Genomic DNA, 19,130 nt, shown 5'->3' on the forward strand with positions numbered 1-19,130 from the left:
CTCAGCCTTGCCCTGTCACCCCTTTTCATCCAACAACTCTGATGGCAACAATGTTGTAGATCAGGGCTTTGATTGCTTTTCTGCGCTTTGCCCCCACTGCTGAATGCCTGAAGTGTTTGGAATCTGAATGATCATAACTTAGCAGATCTAGACCAGGGGTAGTCAACCTTTTTATACCTACCACCCACTAATGCATCTTCCTTGATGGTCAAATTTCCTTACCGCCCACCAGTGCTAGATGGAAGGAGGATTCAGCTTGTGGCGTAGAACCCCCTACCTCCCACCTAGAATCCTGAAATGCCCACTAGTGGGTGGTAGGGACCAGGTTGACAACCCCTGATCTAGACTAAAACATTCAATCGGTTTCATAGCAGCTTTACCATCAAAGCATCCCCACACAGGAGTTTGGCAGCACGCACTGGTGAGGATGCTTAGAATTCTGTATCCATTCTCTTTAGAGAATCACAGTATCATGAAGGACAGTTGGAGAGGTCCAGAGGGCTACATTTGTCCCCTGGGCCCCATTCCCCCCACCCCTCTTCTTAGGGACATCAAGCACAAAAGAACAGAAGCAATGTGTCATGTCCTGTGAGTGCCTGGAAATAATTTCTCAGTGGCCCTGGTGGATGGGGATTACTAACAGGAAAATCCAGAGCAGGACTGACAAAGAAATAAAGTGATCAAATAGGGGTGGCTGTCTTTAGTAAAAAAACAAAAAAACCCCCAAACCCTCCTGCCCAACCTGGGTTATATATTTCAGTCCCGGAGTGCTCCACCACTGTACTTAAGGAGTCTCTTGCTTCTTTCACTGTAAATCGGACAAAAGTATCAGTTTACAGCAGTGGTAGTCGGGATTCAGGTTTATGAGATAGACTCTTTTTTGTTTGTGCTCCAACTCCCCAGGTCCATCAGTGAGAGCCAGGATCAAAATTAAAATATCTTGTGGTGGAGCCAGATATACAATGGGGGTCTTAGGACTGGGGAACATGCTGTTAGACTATTTATTTTTGGTACTACAACTCTCATCATTCCTGACCATTGGCTATGCTGGCCGAGGCTGATGGGAGCTGGAGTCCATCAGCAGCCTAAGAGAGCTACAGGTTCCCTATCCCTGTCTTATGGCTATTGAGAATATATGAATTGTGACATATTTGTAGAACAACAACACAAAAGCATGTTTGATTTGTTTATTTATTGGAATAATTACACTGCATTTATTACAATATATATTTGGCGTATTTGATACAGGCACCCCCCCATTTGCACTGGGGTTACCTTGTGGGGCCCCCACACTCATAAGCAAAATCATGTAAATTGGGGAGCGCCCTCTAAAATGCTTCCGAAAGTCCATTTCCCCCTGCTCTTCAGCTCTTTCTCCATGACGCTCTGGGGCTGGCTGAAGAATGCAGAGGAAAGCAGCAGCTGCTGCAGTGCTACCTCAAACATCAGCTGCTATGTGTTTGCAAATTATTTTTTATAAGTCCTCATGAAAATACATCAGCATCATAGTGCACATTTCTCTGAATAGATTTTTTTGGTATGCAATTTTGCCTAAGATGCCCACTTTTGCAAAGCTAATATCATGCATGCTTGTGCGTCATTTTCACAAATATATGCATTTACATGGACGGCTTCCTCATATATATGGATTTTTGGCTGGAGAACTGCATTGCCAAATTTGGGGAGGTGCAAATTTCAAAGGAGGGCTTTGCTTCCATTCATGCATTGTTTCTGAAATTAGGTAAGTTGGCCTTTAAATGTCAGCCGAAATGGATTTCTCCTCTAGTCTTATGCATGACACAGCATTACCTGGTTTGCTGTGGCATTTGGCTACCAGCCAGAGTTTCTATGCTTGAAGAAGGGGGTCCTGGTTGAAGAAGGTGGGATCACATGTCCCAACCCCCCACCACCAAGAACTCTGCATTGTGTCTCAACTTGTGGCAGTTCTGACCATGTTGCAATTGATGCATGTGGGTGGGGGACGGGACAGAACACGCTCCACAAAAATAGAGCAGACGATCTCTGTGGAGGAAGTTCTATATTGAGAAGAAGCAAATGAAAGTTCACAGTTAGAAAGCTTGCCTTAAAGTACAACTTCTGAGTAGGCCTGCTGAAGAGGAGAAACTGAACAGCAATCTTGTACAGTGGTACCTCAGGTTAAGTACTTAATTTGTTCCGGAGGCCCGTACTTAACCTGAAACTGTTCTTAACCTGAAGCACCACTTTAGCCAATGGGGCCTCCCGCTGCTGCGCCGCCGGAGCATGATTTCTGTTCTCATCCTGAAGCAAAGTTCTTAACCTGAAGCACTATTTCTGGGTTAGCAGAGTCTTTAACCTGAAGCGTATGTAACCTGAAGAGTATGTAACCCGAGGTACCGCTGCACGTAGAAGCTCAAAAGAGCAGCACAGAGAAGGAAGACTATTTGTAGGTTCCATGGCCGGGATTTTTGAGGTCACTGTAAATATCCACTCCACGGACTTGGAGCTCCTGTAAGGGAAGAAAAAAACAGAGTGTCAAGGCATATCTTCGTTATTTGGCTGGCTGAATAGTCATTTCTTCTCCTTTGTCAGAAGTGCAACAGCCGGGACAGGGGCGTCTATTATAGGGGGTGGAAGGGGCTTCAGCCCTCTGTCTGAATGAATCTTCTTTTTGATACTTTCCTACTAAAAATGGAGAGTAAGGGGACTTGACTTTACAGTGGGCAGGAGACTTGGCCACCGTCTGCACACCCTATGGGATACATACATATAAATTACTACATGAAAATTTTATACCTGACTGTGACTTCCCTTCTGGACATGCATTTCCTCATTTTTTGGGCAATGAATTGGAGGCAACCCTGACCGCTATGTGCATATGCATGCCCTGTTTTGATTTTCTGCCCTGGCACTATAATTTATTAATTAAATAAATTTCATAAAGTTTATATACTGCTGGACGGCAAAAACAAAACAAAACAAAAACCTCAAAATGGTTTACAAAAAATAGCAAAATTATCAATAAAAATGTTTTTTTAAAGCTATTGAAAATAGGGAAAAAATTAAAAACAGCAATAAACTAAAAACAGATTAACACGCACACCAGCATTCAACCTATCAGGGTATAATGCCTTGGTTTGCCTTCCCATTTTGGCAATGATTCAGGGCTCAGCGTCATGGCAACGGCTTGGCTCATCACAACAGGCCTGCTCAGTAGGCCTCAGGGTCAAAGCAAGGAATCACATGGTCACACTCACCTCATATGGGGACTCATGCGGAGGGTTCTTTAGGTCTCCTAAGAAGAAGAAAAATAAGTGTTTGCATGTGGGAGAGAAACAGTTCTGCTTCTTATTCCATCTGTGTAGATCAAGTACTGCTAACCCGTCACCCTCTGTAAGTTTTGGGTGAAATAGCTGGAGGATGACAGGCTGACATAGATGCTATTTTTCAAGCATAAACGAGACTCTGGTATTTGAGAGTTATATCAACATTTGTCAGTTACGTGTCTGAGGGCTTATCCACACTTCCTCTTGTTCTGCTGCTTCCCGCCGCCCCCAGGAAAACCGCTCTTTAGCGCTCAATCAGAGCAAACTCCAATTGGGTATTCTGCATAATGCTGTTTGTTCTGATTTAAAGCTAAAGAGTAGGTTTTCCCTGGGAAAGAAGCCGGGCTTTCTAGCTGTGGGACAAGCAGAAGTGTGAACAAGCCCTTAGTGTGAGCCGTTCCTCTCAGATATTTGCCCAGCACACCCCCTAAGGCGAAAGGAGATACAGTATTGAAAGATTCACTGGAAGGGGCATTTTTTTTAAAAAAAAAAATGCTTTGGGGGATCACCTCAACTTTCATCAGATATGCAAGGAGGAAGGTCCTCCCCACCATGGTCCCGAGGTAAATAACCTTTCTCATGAATGCTAGGCACCTTATAATGAAAACCTCTAGTTCACCCAGTGGGGGGATTTTCGTTGAGACTGTGGTGAGAGAGAAAGCATGACTCCAGTGGCCGCTTCCTTCTGCTCCTCCGCCTTCCATGAAGGGAAGAAGGGGCAGCGCTAGGAGGAGCCATGTGACCACAGTGTCCGGCTCCTCCTGACGTTAGGTGCGCAACGTAGGGATGTTGCACATGTGTGACGTCACACATGCAATAGTGCCTCCCCCCAATCACCCTGAGAAGCTGGTGCCTCTGAGCTAGCATGGCAATATCCTGGCTAAAACTTGCTTCAGGGTCCTACAAATGGCTGGCCAAGAATAACTAGGATGGCTCTGAAGTTTCTAACCCTCTCCTGCCAGAGTCTTGTTCCTCAAAGGTAAATAGAGAGGCAAAAAAGGCTTGGCAGGTGGGAGCTGAGGTTACTTTGTCCTCCCTGCTCAAGGGAGGAAGGGTGTAATGTTGGTTAAAGTTTGTGGTTAAAAGGGTTCAGTTAAAACCTCCGGCTGCAAGCTAAGAAGGCCAAATTAGAAGCTAGGCAGAGTTCTGCAAGTCTTTTCTCCTTGGCCTTAAAAAAAAAGAAACCGAGTGGGACCTGCAGCAAAAGATTGCTCTACACTCTTACATGTCACAGCCAGCTAAGCCCTTCTCCAGGACACTCCGTTCCATCCTCCCTTTTCCATTTCCCCCCTTTCCAATTAACATGCAACATCCTGTGGCTACTGAGCGTGCTCAGTCTGCATTAGTCTTTTCCCTCCTCCATTGCAATTTATTGTCTGCTTTTTTACTTGCTTGTGTCTGCAAACCTCTGGTTCTCACAAACTCGCTGTGGTCCTGTTTTGACTCCAGCCACAGAGGCGCTCTTGGGGAGCACGACTCCAGCAGTCACATCAAGCACAGAGTTTCTGGGGTACTGGAGCAGCTTTGCCACTACTACTCCAACGGAAAACGAGAGGCAGGGAAGGGCACTGGATTTTGGAATTACATGGAGTGCCACTGAAATATGAGACACCAAGTTCTGCCACTCACCACGTCCATTTGATATTAAAGGGAGTTATGGAAAGTAAGCTCAGGAGCTGCAAACAGTGGTACAGTTGGAAGGGATTGATTAGTCCTTTCTTTGCTGGCCATTTGCCCGCTTAGAAAAAGAGAATCACCTTCCCAAGCTGCTTTCCCACATCTGTGGGGGAAAGATACTCTTTCCTCTTGTAGAGAGAAAATAGTTTCTTTGCATCTGTTTATTTCTGTGTTTCTAGCAGAGATGCACGCAAATTAGCACAAAGGAGAAGTTGGGGAGACAATTTCACTCCACAATCTTTTTTGCAGGTAAGGAGGAGAAATCATTCAACAGTTTCTTGGGAGTGGGTTCATGATTAGCAGTGACATTTCCACAATACCTTCCTTCCTTCCTTCCTTCCTTCCTTCCTTCCTTCCTTCCTTCCTTCCTTCCTTCCTTCCTTGACATCAGCAGTAGCAATTATGCTGGCAGCCAGCTTTGCATCCTCCCCAACACATCCTTCCCAATGCCCAAGACCTAATGTCACTCCATAGCATTGTGGGGGACATGAGAATGGTGGCCACCACCAAAAAATGGTGGAATATTTGAAGAAAATTCTGCAAAGTGGCCTCCTTTTTCTGAGGGGGTAGGGTGAGAAAAAGAAGAATCTCAGAGATTTTCTCAACCCTCACCCCCCAGCATTTCTGCTCAGCTCTAGTTTCTAGTCTTGTACCCATATCCAATCAAGATACACTGAACTTGTATGGCTAGGTGGCTGGGACTCTGCTTTTGGCATAAGCTGTGCAGGTTTTCCATATATAGGTTCTACACCCAAGTTATGCTAAACTGAAGAGTTGACGGGTAGGGTCAGCAGGAACAATCCCCCACTCCCCGTGAGCATTCAGTGGACACCCATATAGCAGGTTTATAGGCTTCTTGCCTTGTTCACATCTATGCATGTAGTGTTAACCTCTGCCGTTTTTTCAGAAGGGGAACGATCAACCAAGCTCAGGGAACAATAATTGTTAAGTGCAATTCTTTAATTGACATGGAAATGGAAAATGCCTGTATGTGTATTGCTAAGGGTTTTAACAACAGGAAATTCTATTTGAGTATGCTAAAACAAAGTTTTGAGCTTCTAGATGGGGTAACTGTTGATGTTCTCTGCTCTTTCACATGAGTGTTTAACCTTAGATCATGTGATTAAGGTATTTGGTTGCAAATTGCCATTTTGAAGGGAGTTGCCTTTGGTTTTCTGTTCCCAGGCACAGTGGGAAAAAGATGTGAAAATGAGTCTCTCTGGAAGATAATACAGCTCCAGGCTAACAGAGAATGTAAGGAGAGAGATACCTTTGATTCTAGGTTGGTTTAGAGTTATATGCGCCTATGCTTGGACAAATATATGCCTTAGGGAACTATCTGGATGCATTATTGATTTTTTTTACCTGTTTTGAATAGGTTCTGGTTAGTAAAGCTTTGAATAATACTTATGGGTCTTGACAATTTTTATTTGAAAATGAGTCATTTTTTATGCATCCATTTGCTTCAAGCTGCACAATATTAATATCTGCAATAAGAATGGCTTTTTCTCTCCTTACCAGCTGATTGGCGTTGATGGATGCAGGCAGCCACGTAGTATACAGCCAATGCAATGAGCAAAGTCAGCAGCAGATCTCCCAGCACCACGCCGGCAATGGTGCCTGGGTTCAGCTGGTAGCAGCTGCCACAGTCTGGGGAGAAACAGCAGTGGAATCATGAGATACACAGAACAGCAGCCACTAGGGTTTAAAAAACCCCACAAACCTCTCGACTGGGAACATTGTGAAAGGCAGAATTTAATATTATGAAAAAAAATATTAAAACTCTGGAGGGTCACAGCTTCCCTGTCCCCACCATTGGGCAACTGTCAGCACCTGTGGGACACAACCACCTGACAAGGCTGGCTGTCTCGATAGTGAGAGACTGAAAGTAGAAACTGAAGTGTTCCAAAAGGGGCTGTGAGTGGTGCAAGAATCTGGAGGAACCACAGTTAAGGAATTAAAACCTCAAAGAACAGGTGCCCCCTTGATATATCACTGTTAGGAACTGAACAGCCTAAATAAAAGTTTCTTCATCACAGGCTCCCATATTCTGCTTGCATCTTTTATTTAAGACAGTAGCAGCAGTAAATAATATGAAGGAAGGTGTGAAAAGGTTCTTACCTCTCTGGGCTTGGACAGCTCCTACGAAAAGAAAAGGAAGAAAAGAGAGAGGTTTGAGAAAAGAGAGGTTTGGCATGTTTCCCCAGACCATTAACACCACCATCTTGAGTCCCATCTGCACTGTATATTTAAAATCAGTATCACACCACTTTATAAACAGTCATGGCTTCCCCCACAGAATCCTGGGAAATCTAGTTTAAGGCTACTGAGAATTGTTAGGTGACCCCACAAAATTAGAGATGCATCAGTTAAACTGTTTGGAAGCTTTCTTCTTCAAAAATTACAAGCATGAGTTGCAAAAAAATAAATAAAAATAAATAAAAAATAAAAAAGAGAGAGTGGAAAAGCTGGAATTAGGCAAAATTATAGTCATATTGGAAAATGTTTTAGATTACGTGGTCTAATAAAAACCACTATATATACATTCAGTACATTTTGTGATGGTGTTCACCTGCCCTGAGCAGCAGAAAAGTTTGTTCTGGTGCCTGTGATGTGAGTACTGGCACTACATTTTTGACCAAGGGAGGGGAAGCATTGAATACATCTCACATGTGCTGCCTTGCCCCTGCAATTGAGGGGGTCCTGGGCCATGCAACATCAGAATAATGACTGCTTTGCTCATGATCAGTTTCTGTACTCAGAGCTTTACCCACAGAATTACTGACAGGCAAAGCAACACTCCACCTCCAGGTGACTAATCTAGGAAGCTGGAATCAAACGGAAGCAGAGATGTGAACTAGACCGCAATGCTGAGGCTTCTTTGAAATTAATCTTTTCCTGTTGATTGGTAAGGGCTCCAAAGCATATCAAAGAACAATCAGATGCTCGACTGGCTGGTGATGAAAAAGGGTCCAGAATAAAAAGTCCAACACATGGTAGGGAAATCAACACCCATCTCTAAGCCTCCTGCAGTCAGCTGGTGCTGTTGAATCCATCTGGTGGAAACTGAGGGTGAAAACTACGTGTTATGTATAGTTCCGCAATTCTTTTTTGGGATGTGCTCTTCTTTTTTTTACCCAATGCAGCTGCTGATGTTGCCATTTGAAGTAGAAAACCAGCATGCATGGGAGGGGTTCCTTAATTCTCTCACCTAACATAATTTTTCTACCAAAAATTGCTCCTCCAAGGTGTTTTCGTCTTCTTTGGAGAACTTTCCCCAGGGGCAGGAAAAACAGGGTGGAAATAATTGCATAAGGGGAAAGGGTTCAGAAGCCCTGCTCCCCTGTTCTGGCCTTCCTCTTCTAACTGCAGCTTCGTCAACTTCCTTGAGTTAAAAAAAGAAAAAGGTCTCCAAAAGTAATCACCAAACTATCTGGAGATGAGACAGGGAACTTTTGGTTGGCTCCCAATTCAGCCAAGTATAAAGAGATCAGTCTTCTGAGCTTTTCTTCTTTCTTTCTTTCAGACTTCAGAACCCTATGGATCATAAACGTACACATAACAGGAAAGGCCATAATCTCAGTTACCTTTCTAAGTGTCCTGTGCGTCTTTCTCCCCAGGAGTTTGTGCAAGTATGAGTGTGCATGTGCATGTGTGAATGCATATTAATGTGCCTGTAGATCAGCATTGGGGGGCATGTACATGTAAATGTTTGTGTGTGTGTTAATATGTGTGAGAGTATGGTTGGCTCCAGCCACATCTGCTGGCATAACCATGTGCCTTAATGTATCTGTGGATGAACATGTCCCTTCCATCTCTTCAAGTCTGTCTATAAACAGGGTAACTATCTGAAGTTAAGTTTCACCCTTACTAGTCCCGCCTTATCTATTCTCGCTGGTAGCACTCTCCAAGGTCTCAGGCGGATCTCCTCTTTAGCCTTTCAAGATTCTTTGGATAGGCTGCAGACTTAAAACCTGATGGATTCACTTGGTACATGCCCATGTTGAAACTGCCTGTACATCTCTCCTCTGAACAACAGCCCTAACAGTAAAATGAGCCAATTCCTAATCCAGTGATGGGGAACCTGGATATTACTGGACTCCCATTCCCATCACCCCCAGTCAATACAGTCGACTGTCAGGGGTGATGGGAACTGCAGTCCAGAAACATCTCAAGGTCCCCAGATTCCCCACCCTGACTTAATTCATAGGACCAGTGTTACAACTAGGCAGTTGTAGACTTTGAACTTAACAGTCAAGCACCTTACGTACTTGGAAATGTGATAAGACAGCCCTGCTGCTTCCCTCCTTCCAACTCATTCTGTAGAGTGGGACCCTAGACATCCTGCCCTAAGATCACTGACCTATAGATTAGGTCAGGTTCCTGATTTTGAGCCCCACAGCAGTCAGTGTCCCTGAATCACAAGTATCATTGTGTGTCCTATAGGTGGGATCATCTGTGCATGAGAGTTCACATATCATAGGGGAGGGGAAACTTTCTCAACCTGAGGGCCACATTTCCTTCTCAGCAACCTTCCAGGAGCCACATGCCCTGAGTGAGCAGGGCCAGAGGGCAAAAATGGGTGGAGCAACCAACATTAATTTTACTTTAATACAGTATGCTAATTTCTACATGGATGAACACATGTCTCTCTATCCTTCATCTAGATTTGCCAGGGGCATTGTCAAAGTTGAAAGACACATTCCATCCAGGCAAAAACAACCACGGAGGGCACATTGTGGCATGCTGACTGGCATGCTGACCATTTAACAGCAGCAGCAACAACAAGAACATCATCAGAGTCTCTTCTCCCACTGTCTGGTAACTCGTAAACAGAGGGGGAGCAGGGAGGAGAGTGGCGTAGTGAGCAGCATGGGGCATTGGTGAGGGGATGCCCAGCATGGATGCAGCACTAATCCACATGGATTATGCATGTTTTTATGCATCTCAAAGAAAGTTTAGGTCCCTCTCATCACTTTTCTTACATATTGCCTAGGGAACCCTTGCAGAGTGAGGCACCAATGTTTTATGTATTGATTTATGCAATGCTCGGGGTGTCTAGGGAGTAAGGCTGCAATTCTAGGCGATGGGATGGGGAACCCGTAGACCTCCAGAAGTTATTGGACTTCAGCTCTCATCACCCCTGGCCTTTAGTCATACTGGTGGAGGCTGATGGGAGTCATAGTCCAACATCTGGAGGGCTACAGGTTCACCACTTGGTCTAAAGCTCCCCTGCTCCCCCAGTAAGATTATTAAATGTAACTGAGCAACAGATGAGAATGGCGAGAGCATACAGAGAACATGTAGCTCTGTAGTTGAACTAATTGTCAGTGCATTGAGGACAGACAAAAGGAAGCCTTCTTCAGGGTACACTTATTGGATTGAGGCACTGGAGCTGGGAGAGTGGATTTTAAGCCTTTTCTCCATGCCATTCCCCTGATCTAAGTTGCCCCTCTGCCACGCAGAGAAAGCTGCTTTATAGTGAGTCAGATCGTTGGCTTATCTAGCTTAGAATTTTCTGTTACACAGATGGGCAATGGAACACCAAGGTTTCAGATGGAGGTCTTTCCTAGCCCCATCTGGTGATGCCAGTGATTGAACTTGGGACCTTGTGAAAGCAAAGCAGGTGTCCTATTAGCTAAGTGACATACCTTCCCCAAGGAAACTGAAAATATTGCTACAGCAGCAGAAGAAAGACAGGCATAGTATAAGAACTTGTCTTTTTCTTTTTCCTTTGGCTCCCCAGTAGATCTAATAGCAGCTTGGGTGATAATGAAATTTAGACATGAGAAGTGGTGGGGAGAGGTGTGTTAAACAAGCTCTCCTTCACCATGAATGCACTGATCGTGCACACTGCCAGAAAGCGGTTTTAAAGTGGTTGGAGGGGAAACCAGTTTGGGGGATCTGCTCACAGATCTCACAAGACATGTTTGCTTTGGCCCTGAATGGCTTGTCACTTTCAGGAGATGGGCCCTTCAGAAGAGAGATAACGCCACAAGATCAGCCTGGGCTCATGACAACGGTGACACTTAAAAACAAAATCATTATCTTCAGGAAGAACTATCTGACAGGAAGAGGTGTTCGACAGTGGAACACACTCGCAAGAGAAGTGGTGGACTCCCCTCCCTTGGAGGTTTTTAAGCAGAGGTTGGATGGCCACCTGTCATATATGAGATTCCTGCATTGCAGAGGTTTGGACTAGATGACCCTTGGGGTGCCTTTCAGCTCTAGAATTCTGTGATTCTATCTAAGGCTGTCAACTATCAGGTGCTGCAGAGAAACACAGATCTGCTTCGGATCATTCCAGAGACATCTGGCTGGTCACTGCTGGAGACAGAATACTGGGTATCATGGAATGATGCAGCACAATCCAACCTATGTTTACTTTAAAGTCTGCTTCACCGCATTCAGTGGGGCTTACTCACTGGACCCATAGCTTACCCGCCTTAGACTGATCCAGCAAGGCAAGAGGCTTCTTCACACATTACAATCAATACAACTACAAGCTGGTCCGACACATATACAAGTGTTTGGGTGAAATCATTTACACTTGTTGACTTGTACCGCTCAAATCTTCTGTGCACAAGTGTACAGGCTCTGCATTCACTGAACATTACATGAAAAAAACTGTACACCTCTTGTATAGGGTAGAGTGGTACGCTAATTGTATTTGGGTTGACCTTAGATTTGGCTGGATTGGGTTGATGCAACCCCAGATTGCCCTGAGTTGGATAGGGTTAACCCTGAGCAATCTGGGGCTTTGTAAATGTGAGGACATTCTGGCAGCAGTGAGAGCAAGGAGAAAGAGAGGCGCAGGAAGCCTGTGTTTATCTCCTCCTTCCATAGCTCCCTGCTGCATGTGGGTGGAAGGGGGGTGAAGAAGAAGAGGCATAGCTTTGTCTCCCCCCTTCCTGACCACATGGCTGTGCAAGGCCCTCAATAGATTTTCTTCTGAGATCCACTCAGTTCCTGATCACCCTGGGTCAGATCAGGGCCGTTCCAAAGCTCCAGATCAGGCCTCAGATTTAATCTGGTGTGTGAGAGAGAGTGCAGCCCTGTTGAAGGCACCTAATATCTTACGTAGGATTCGTGCCATCCTCTGGCATTGATTGCCACAACACCCAGCTGGCACTGATGGAATGCTTCTATCAAAGTCAGGGAAAGATCATTTCTAGAGTTCCTTCCTCTCTCACAAGGTGGAAAGGGATAGAAAGAGAGATGACAGACTAAGGCTGCAATCCTAACCTGCCCACTCCCACCCCAGTGTGGGGTTAGGATAGAGTACAGGTGCTTCTCTACTCAAACTATAGTGAGACACCGGTCACACAATTAGCCCAGGTAAGTGAGTGTACCTGTAACTCCCAAGGCTACCTCTGATCAGTGGGTGGTCTTGCCTAATCACCGATTATTCAGGACCAACGAAATAAATGTTGCTGTGGCATTTTTTCTTCTTCCTGGGGTTTTGGGCTAGTGGGTTAATGGGGAGAAACAAACAAGATATGTGTCCTATGGTGAGTTTTTTTGTATTGGAACGGAAGGTGTGGGGAGGTCTGGCTGCTTTAGAAACTATCATACTGATGTAAGCATTTAAAAATTTTAAGTGCGCAAGCGCGGTTACGCACACACACGTCAGTTCTCCTTGCTCTGTATTACCGGAAATGGATGTTCAAGAGTTACACACACCAGCTAATGACTCATGTACACCATGCTTGGGGGACCTGACTTGGTCTGCTTCTAACAAACAGATGTCATATCTTTATTTTCTAATAGTACCTGAGTACAGAAGAGCAGTTTTATTGCTTGGTTTTACCCACCAATATCCAGGACAAGGATAGATGGTGTCTTTGCCCCCATTTGGAGTTTGAAACAGCATTTCGTGTATTTTGCTACTGTAGATGTTACCAAGGGGATAGAGAACATGTAATTTATTCCCTTATGACGCAGTTTCCTAATCAATCCTTAGGGACCCCCTTTTTTTGAGTCTCTAAGCAGGTCTAACATATTCCTAAGAGGCGGATTTAGGGGAGTGCAACCAGTTTGCCTGCACTGGGAGCTGAGAGGGTGTTGCAGGACCAACAATGGAATGTGAGAGGTTGGGGAGAGTGCCGGCTCAAACCGGGCACTACTGAAATGTTAAAGCTGCATCTACAACACCAGCTGAAGGAGAACTATGCTTAAGCAAAACCTTCCTGCAAGAACAGAATGTTTGAAAGCCTCAGCCCTGTTGAAAGCAAGCAGTAGTGGCCACATATGGACTAATTTTCCCACCCTGGGCGAATGAAGGGGAAAACAGGAACTCTCACAGAAGAACATAACCACCACTGCCCTCCAGATGTTATCTGACTACAACTCCCTTCATTCCCACCCATTGTCCATACTGCCTGGGGTTGATGGGTGTTGGGAGTCCAAAAATACCTGGAGATTGCCATGATGGCTGCCCCTGGGTTAGAGGCTGGCTGCTCAGCTTCCTGCATTGCCAGCCCCCAAATATTCTCCAATCTACAGCACCGAGACTCAGGCTGCATACACGAAATATATACACGCATTGGAATCACACCTTTTCCCTCAAAGAATTCTGGGCACCGCAGTTTGCCTCTCAGAATTACAAATCCCAGCAACCCTTAATTCCCAGAATTCTTTGAGGGGGGAAAATGTGCTTTGAATGTGATTTAAAGGGATAGTGTGTATGTCGTCTCAGACCTGGCGATGCAATGTATTTAAGGTTACTGCTCAGGTTGGGCTCCTGCCCTGTTCGCCCTCTTCCCACAACCACTTTTCTCTCCGCTAAGGGAGAAGATAAGCTGAGCCGCTGGCACCCTGGGGAGTCCTTGTGGGCCCTCTGTTTGAACGTAGTAACAAGGCATGCAATTAAGCTGATGTTTTAAAATGGCAGTTTTTAAACTGAACATGGGAACATAGGAAACTGCCTTACACAGAATCAGCTAGCTCAGTTTTGTTAACGGTGACTCGCAGCTTCAGGCAAGCTTACTTCCCAGCCCAGCCTTCAGATGCTGAGGATTGAAACTGGGGTATTCCGAATACAAAGCAAATGCTAAAATCTTGAGCTAGGATCCTTCCCCAAAATAAAATGAGAATGAGTACAAAGCTGATTGAGCAACACAGGGAGGTAGAAAAAGAGAAAGAACGGCTGAAACAGTCACACAGTCATATTGTTCACGTATGTGTCAGTTGCCCCTAAATTTGGGGGAAGAAAATATCCTAGTGAGATTATGGGCATGGGAAGCTGCTAGAAACCGAGAGAAGGCAACAAGTGATGGTCCGATAGAACTACCTGTGAGTTTGTGCGGGGTGTGTGTGGAAGAGGGGAAGATTCAAGTCTAGCTTGTTGTGTTAGTCTGGGACAGACACAATAACCATTGGGCAAAGGTTGGAGACGTACTTTAGGGCAATTTGTCCCAAGCTCTGACAAGGAAAACTATGTAGCCCAAGACAATGCAGAGATGTCACATTTGTTGAGAGTTGTTTGGTTGCTTAAGGGCTGATCGTAGCCAAGGAGGAAGAGTCACAGTAGGCAGAGGAGGAATCAGGAAGTTCAGAGGAGGCTGAAGAGATGGGAAGTATTTGATCCAACTCACCCAGCTGTGCCCAAGCCAAGCCCAGAAGAACATGGAGGACAGGGAATCCTGGACGGCCCATTGTGAAACCTCCTAAATTGGGGATCAATCTGACGCTGATGTCTCCCTGGCTGAGGATGATCCGATTCCGGGTTCCCAAGGGTGTGGAAGCCAAACCCCCAGAGACAGCAGTGGTTCTCTCTGGCTGAAGAGCAAGGAAGGAGAACTTGAAATTGCTTCAAGCAGGAAACCTCAGAAAAGGGGAAGGGAGATGTCAGAGGGGCGGGAGTCAGATTGTGGGCCGTGATCTACAATCTAGTCCACAATCAGAATGGAGAGAAAAGAGACCAAAGGACGAGATGTCTTCACTGCTCACCCACCTCACCAATTCCATCAACTTAAATGGACTTGAAGATGCCTTGGAAAATTCAACTGGTCCAAAACACATCAGCCAGTTCCTGGCTGGGCTTCTTTGTAGAACTCGTGTAACTCTTGTTTTAAAGCAGCTACATTGGTTGCCAGTTTGTTTCCAGGCTCAATTCAAAGTGTTCGTATTAGTGTTTGAAGTTCTAAAGCTACCCAGGCCCCAAATATATGAAATACTGTTTCTTCCCTTTCTGGTGTTAAGATCAGCAGAGGAGTCTTCTTCATAGTTCGGCTGAGGGACTCACCTGCTGCTGAGGGCCTGAAGGGCCTTGCCTGCCTCCTTCCATCTGGGCAGAGAGGGCTCTGTTTTTGTTTTTTAAATTGCTTTTATTTTTTTAGCTATGCCATTTTAAATTGTAATTGATATGAACGCTGTATTCTTAGTTTTAGATTTTATGATTTATGTGGAAATTGTTTTCCATTTGGTTGTGCACTTTTTGATGTGTTTTAGTTATTGCTTATGACTTTTGTTACGTTGGTAATTATGTAAATCTTGTCATGTTGTAAGCCGCCTTGAGCATTGTTTTAACTATGGAAAGGTGGCATACAAATAAAATTATGATACTGATGATGATGTTGTCCTCAGAGGTTTGGGGGTGGTGGCCTGAGAGAGGCCATTCTCATTGGCACCTCCAAGGTTACAAATTCCCTCCCCACAGAATTGTATCTGGCACCACCGCATGCTGAAGATGCAACTCTTTCCCTTGCCCCTTGACACCTGAGATATGTGAGGACCCACCCATATCTTGTGGCTGTAATTTAACTGTTTTTAATATTGACCTTTCAATGGCTGTGAGTCCCACCCAGGAACCTGATAGCAAAGGGTGAGTAGTAAATTGAAACAACAACAGCAATTGAATTTTAACACTGATGGGATGTTTTCTACCACACCACAGAGCAGCAGGCTAGCTAGGGGACAGAGAAGGCCATGTGGCACATACAAGATTGTCCCCAATATCTTGCTGTCACTCTGGGGTCCCACCAACTACTGCCTGAGGTCAGTGTGAGTTTAATCCCATGTAAATGAGTCAAAAAATGCTGCCTAATTGTTTTGCTAATGTATAAATATTGACCGTCTTTATTGATGCATTTAGAATTTTGTTAAGACAATTGCTGTGCTTGCTACCTGCTAAATCCTTTGTATCTGTTTCAAGCAGGGGTGTAGAAGCTGTGGCCCTCCAGAAGTTTTCAAACTTCAACTCCCATCAGGCCCAGCCAGCATGGCCAATGGTCAGGGATGAAGGGAGTTGGAGTCCAACAACATCTGGAGGGCCACAGGTTCTCACCCCCTATTTAAACCACGTAGAAAGGACATGCCGTTTTTGGTGTAATCCTGGCTCACATGTAGCCATTGAGTGGTGTCCTTCACATTAATTTCCAAAGAAGAGTTTAAAGAATTGTACTGACAAAAAAGGGAGCATTGAACAAGTGACACTTTGTGTAACTATGCACCCTAGTCCAGTGATGGCCAAACTTGGTCCTCCAGCTGTTTTGGGACTACAGTTCCCATCACCCCTGACCACTAGGCCTGCTAGCTAGGGATGATGGGAGTTGTAGTCCCAAAACAGCTGGAGGGCCAGGTTTGGCCATCACTGCCCTAGTCCTTTCAAAATGGAATTTTTTTCATATGCTCTTTATCTTTCATATTATGAGCTAATTTCATTTGGATTATGACATGCCTGTCCTAATGGTACTCTCAAGTCAAATGTCACATTGCGTTCACTTGGTTGTTTGATTTTTTTTTCTGTTCTGGATATATTTGACATCCAACACATTTACAAAAGCAAATATTTATTTATTTATTTTTAAAGTAGCATTGGGACTGCCTTTTGCTACCAGGGATGAGCTTCTACTAGAGGTTTCTTGCAGAACATTTTAATCCAGTTTTTGTTGACTGGTTAGTTTTGTAATTGTGATGCATTATCTTGTATACTTTTTGTTTAAAACTGAAACTAATTTTGAAGGAAGATTCACAAGACGTGTTTCCTAACTCAAAGGCACTTGCCACAATTCAAATGTATTTATTCTCCTCAATCAAGGCACTTCCAGACGGCCATTATTTTCAGGTGGGATACAATCTCTGGCAAATTCAGGCTGCACAATAATTGTTGGTTGGGAGGTGTTGCGCAACAAACCCACTTCCCCAAATGATTGAATTTTTATGTGATAATGAGAGTGGGGGAAGGACGAGATGCGAGATAAGTGGAAATTGTGAGATAACACTCGCTTGGAAGCAACTGCCACCTAAATTCCCTGCAAACAAATGAGAAATAATACTCATTAAATAGTCAAATCAGGATGAATGTTCAGTAAACTGGGCATCTGGAAACACCCTCAGTCCCCCCCCCATCAATATAAGGGATTGATGCATTTAATAATTTTTGAGATTTAAGTTTTTTAAAAAATTAATAATACAAGTTGCAAAATTTAGCAAGTTAATATGTCACAATCTTCCTCTTAAATTCCTCAGCAAGAGTTAACGTTTTCATTCATTAATATCCCTCAGAATGTAAATATCAGAAGCCAAAATGTTAAAATTGTAGTCAGATTTAAATTCTGCAAAGTCGTAATGGGGACCTTAACTGTTTTATTGGTCTTCCAACTGTAGGTGGCACTGTGTCTAAACTGTGCCAGTCAGCAAAGCTGCTGTTCTAGACCATTCTTAGCAATAAAGCTGTTCAGTAATGCCTGCATTTTTGCCTGGCCTTTTCTCAGAAATAACTTGACATGGTGTCAGACATCTAAGCCTGATACCAGGGATGGAGGACCGTCCCCCCCCCCCAGTTCAAGGGCCACATTATCTTCTAAGCAACCTCCCAGGGGCCACATGCCTTGGTGGTTAGGCCCAGAAGTAAAAGTGGGTGGAACAAAAATGTGAAGTGTCTCACACATCCCTATCTGTTATCCATTCAGGCAACAAAGGCCATATTCCAGCCAGGAATGGAGGGTTACAAAGCAGGGCCTGTGAGGGGCTTGGCCTGAAGAGAATATTGCGATTGCAGAGGGGGGTGGCCTGGGGAGAGTCCTGAGGGCCTGATTGAAAGCTCTGGAGGGCCACACTGAGAACCCTGAGGGTTAGATAGAGATGTCTGGACGGCCACATTGTTCTCCCCACTCTGAGCCTGCCATCCCTACCTTAAACCTTTTACAAGTTGCTTGTCATAGCGTAGCTGACAGACTGGATGGAAATATTTCGTCATTTCTGCACAGCGACAAAGCTCCACAAGGAAGGGAAGTTCCCCCATCATGTTACATTAATGTGAGAGATAGATAAGGTACAGTGGTACCTCGGGTTACATACGCTTCAGGTTACAGACTCCGCTAACCCAGAAATAGTACCTTGGGTTAAGAACTTTGCTTCAGGATGAAAACAGAAATCCTGCTCTGGCGGCGCGGCAGCAGCGGGAGGCCCCATTAGCTAAAGTGGTGCTTAAGAACGGACCTCCAGAACGAATTAAGTACTTAACCTGAGGTACCACTATACCTTATTTTAAGGAATGTAAAGGGAAAAAAATTCTGGGGTGAGGGACTACTCAACAGCCCAGCTCGTCAAGTCCCCCATAGGTCTATGCAATCAGTAAAAGAAGGAAGTTCCAGCCAAGTAATTTAGAGCAAAACAGCGGTCAGTAGACCATGATCTTTACTGTTGTGCAAGAGGTCCCCACAGGAGTAAGAACCCTGAGCATTGGGCGACATCCTCTTTTAAAACTTCCCTCTTTCCCCCAGAATAGACTTTGAGCAGCATCATTGATACATCATCACTACATCACTAGCATGTCACAAATGGGGAGGGGTATACAAGTCCAACATTAGGTCACTTTATCAGACACCTTTCCCAACACCTCTTAAGTACTCATCACTGAAAGAACAATAAAACTCTTGCCCTCAAGACTTGTACAATAAAACTATTGCCCTCAAGACTTGGTTAAGAACATCCGATTTTCTAAACTGCCTCTGCGGATGTCTATTGCTGCCCCCTTGGTCACTCCCTGGTTGGGCGCTGAGTATGTGCTCTCGAGCTCGGGAATTATAGTGGGATGCCCTGTTCCTGCTGCCTACGTGACTTCCTGCTTCTTGGTTCATGAAGGGAGTTGGAGCCCCAATTCACCATTCTTTAAGGGTTAAAATGGCATTGGAATGAGGATAG

General features: G+C 44.7%; 1 protein-coding gene across 1 annotated transcript; it reads right to left on the minus strand.

Annotated features, from left to right (window-relative positions):
* Positions 1 to 1,175: 1,175 nt before the first annotated feature.
* Positions 1,176 to 14,802, minus strand: TYROBP (transmembrane immune signaling adaptor TYROBP). The gene is made up of 5 exons (XM_081921834.1): positions 14,579 to 14,802; positions 7,104 to 7,124; positions 6,501 to 6,632; positions 3,237 to 3,274; positions 1,176 to 2,488 (listed from the first exon to the last, which is right to left on the minus strand). The coding sequence occupies exons 1-5, from the start codon at positions 14,637 to 14,639 to the stop codon at positions 2,420 to 2,422; spliced, it is 321 nt and encodes a 106-aa protein (XP_081777960.1). The 5' UTR covers positions 14,640 to 14,802; the 3' UTR covers positions 1,176 to 2,419.
* Between the last annotated feature and the right edge of the window lie 4,328 nt (positions 14,803 to 19,130).

The sequence above is a fragment of the Podarcis melisellensis genome (assembly GCF_964234715.1).
Source record: "Podarcis melisellensis genome assembly, chromosome: 8".
NCBI lineage: Eukaryota > Metazoa > Chordata > Lepidosauria > Squamata > Lacertidae > Podarcis > Podarcis melisellensis.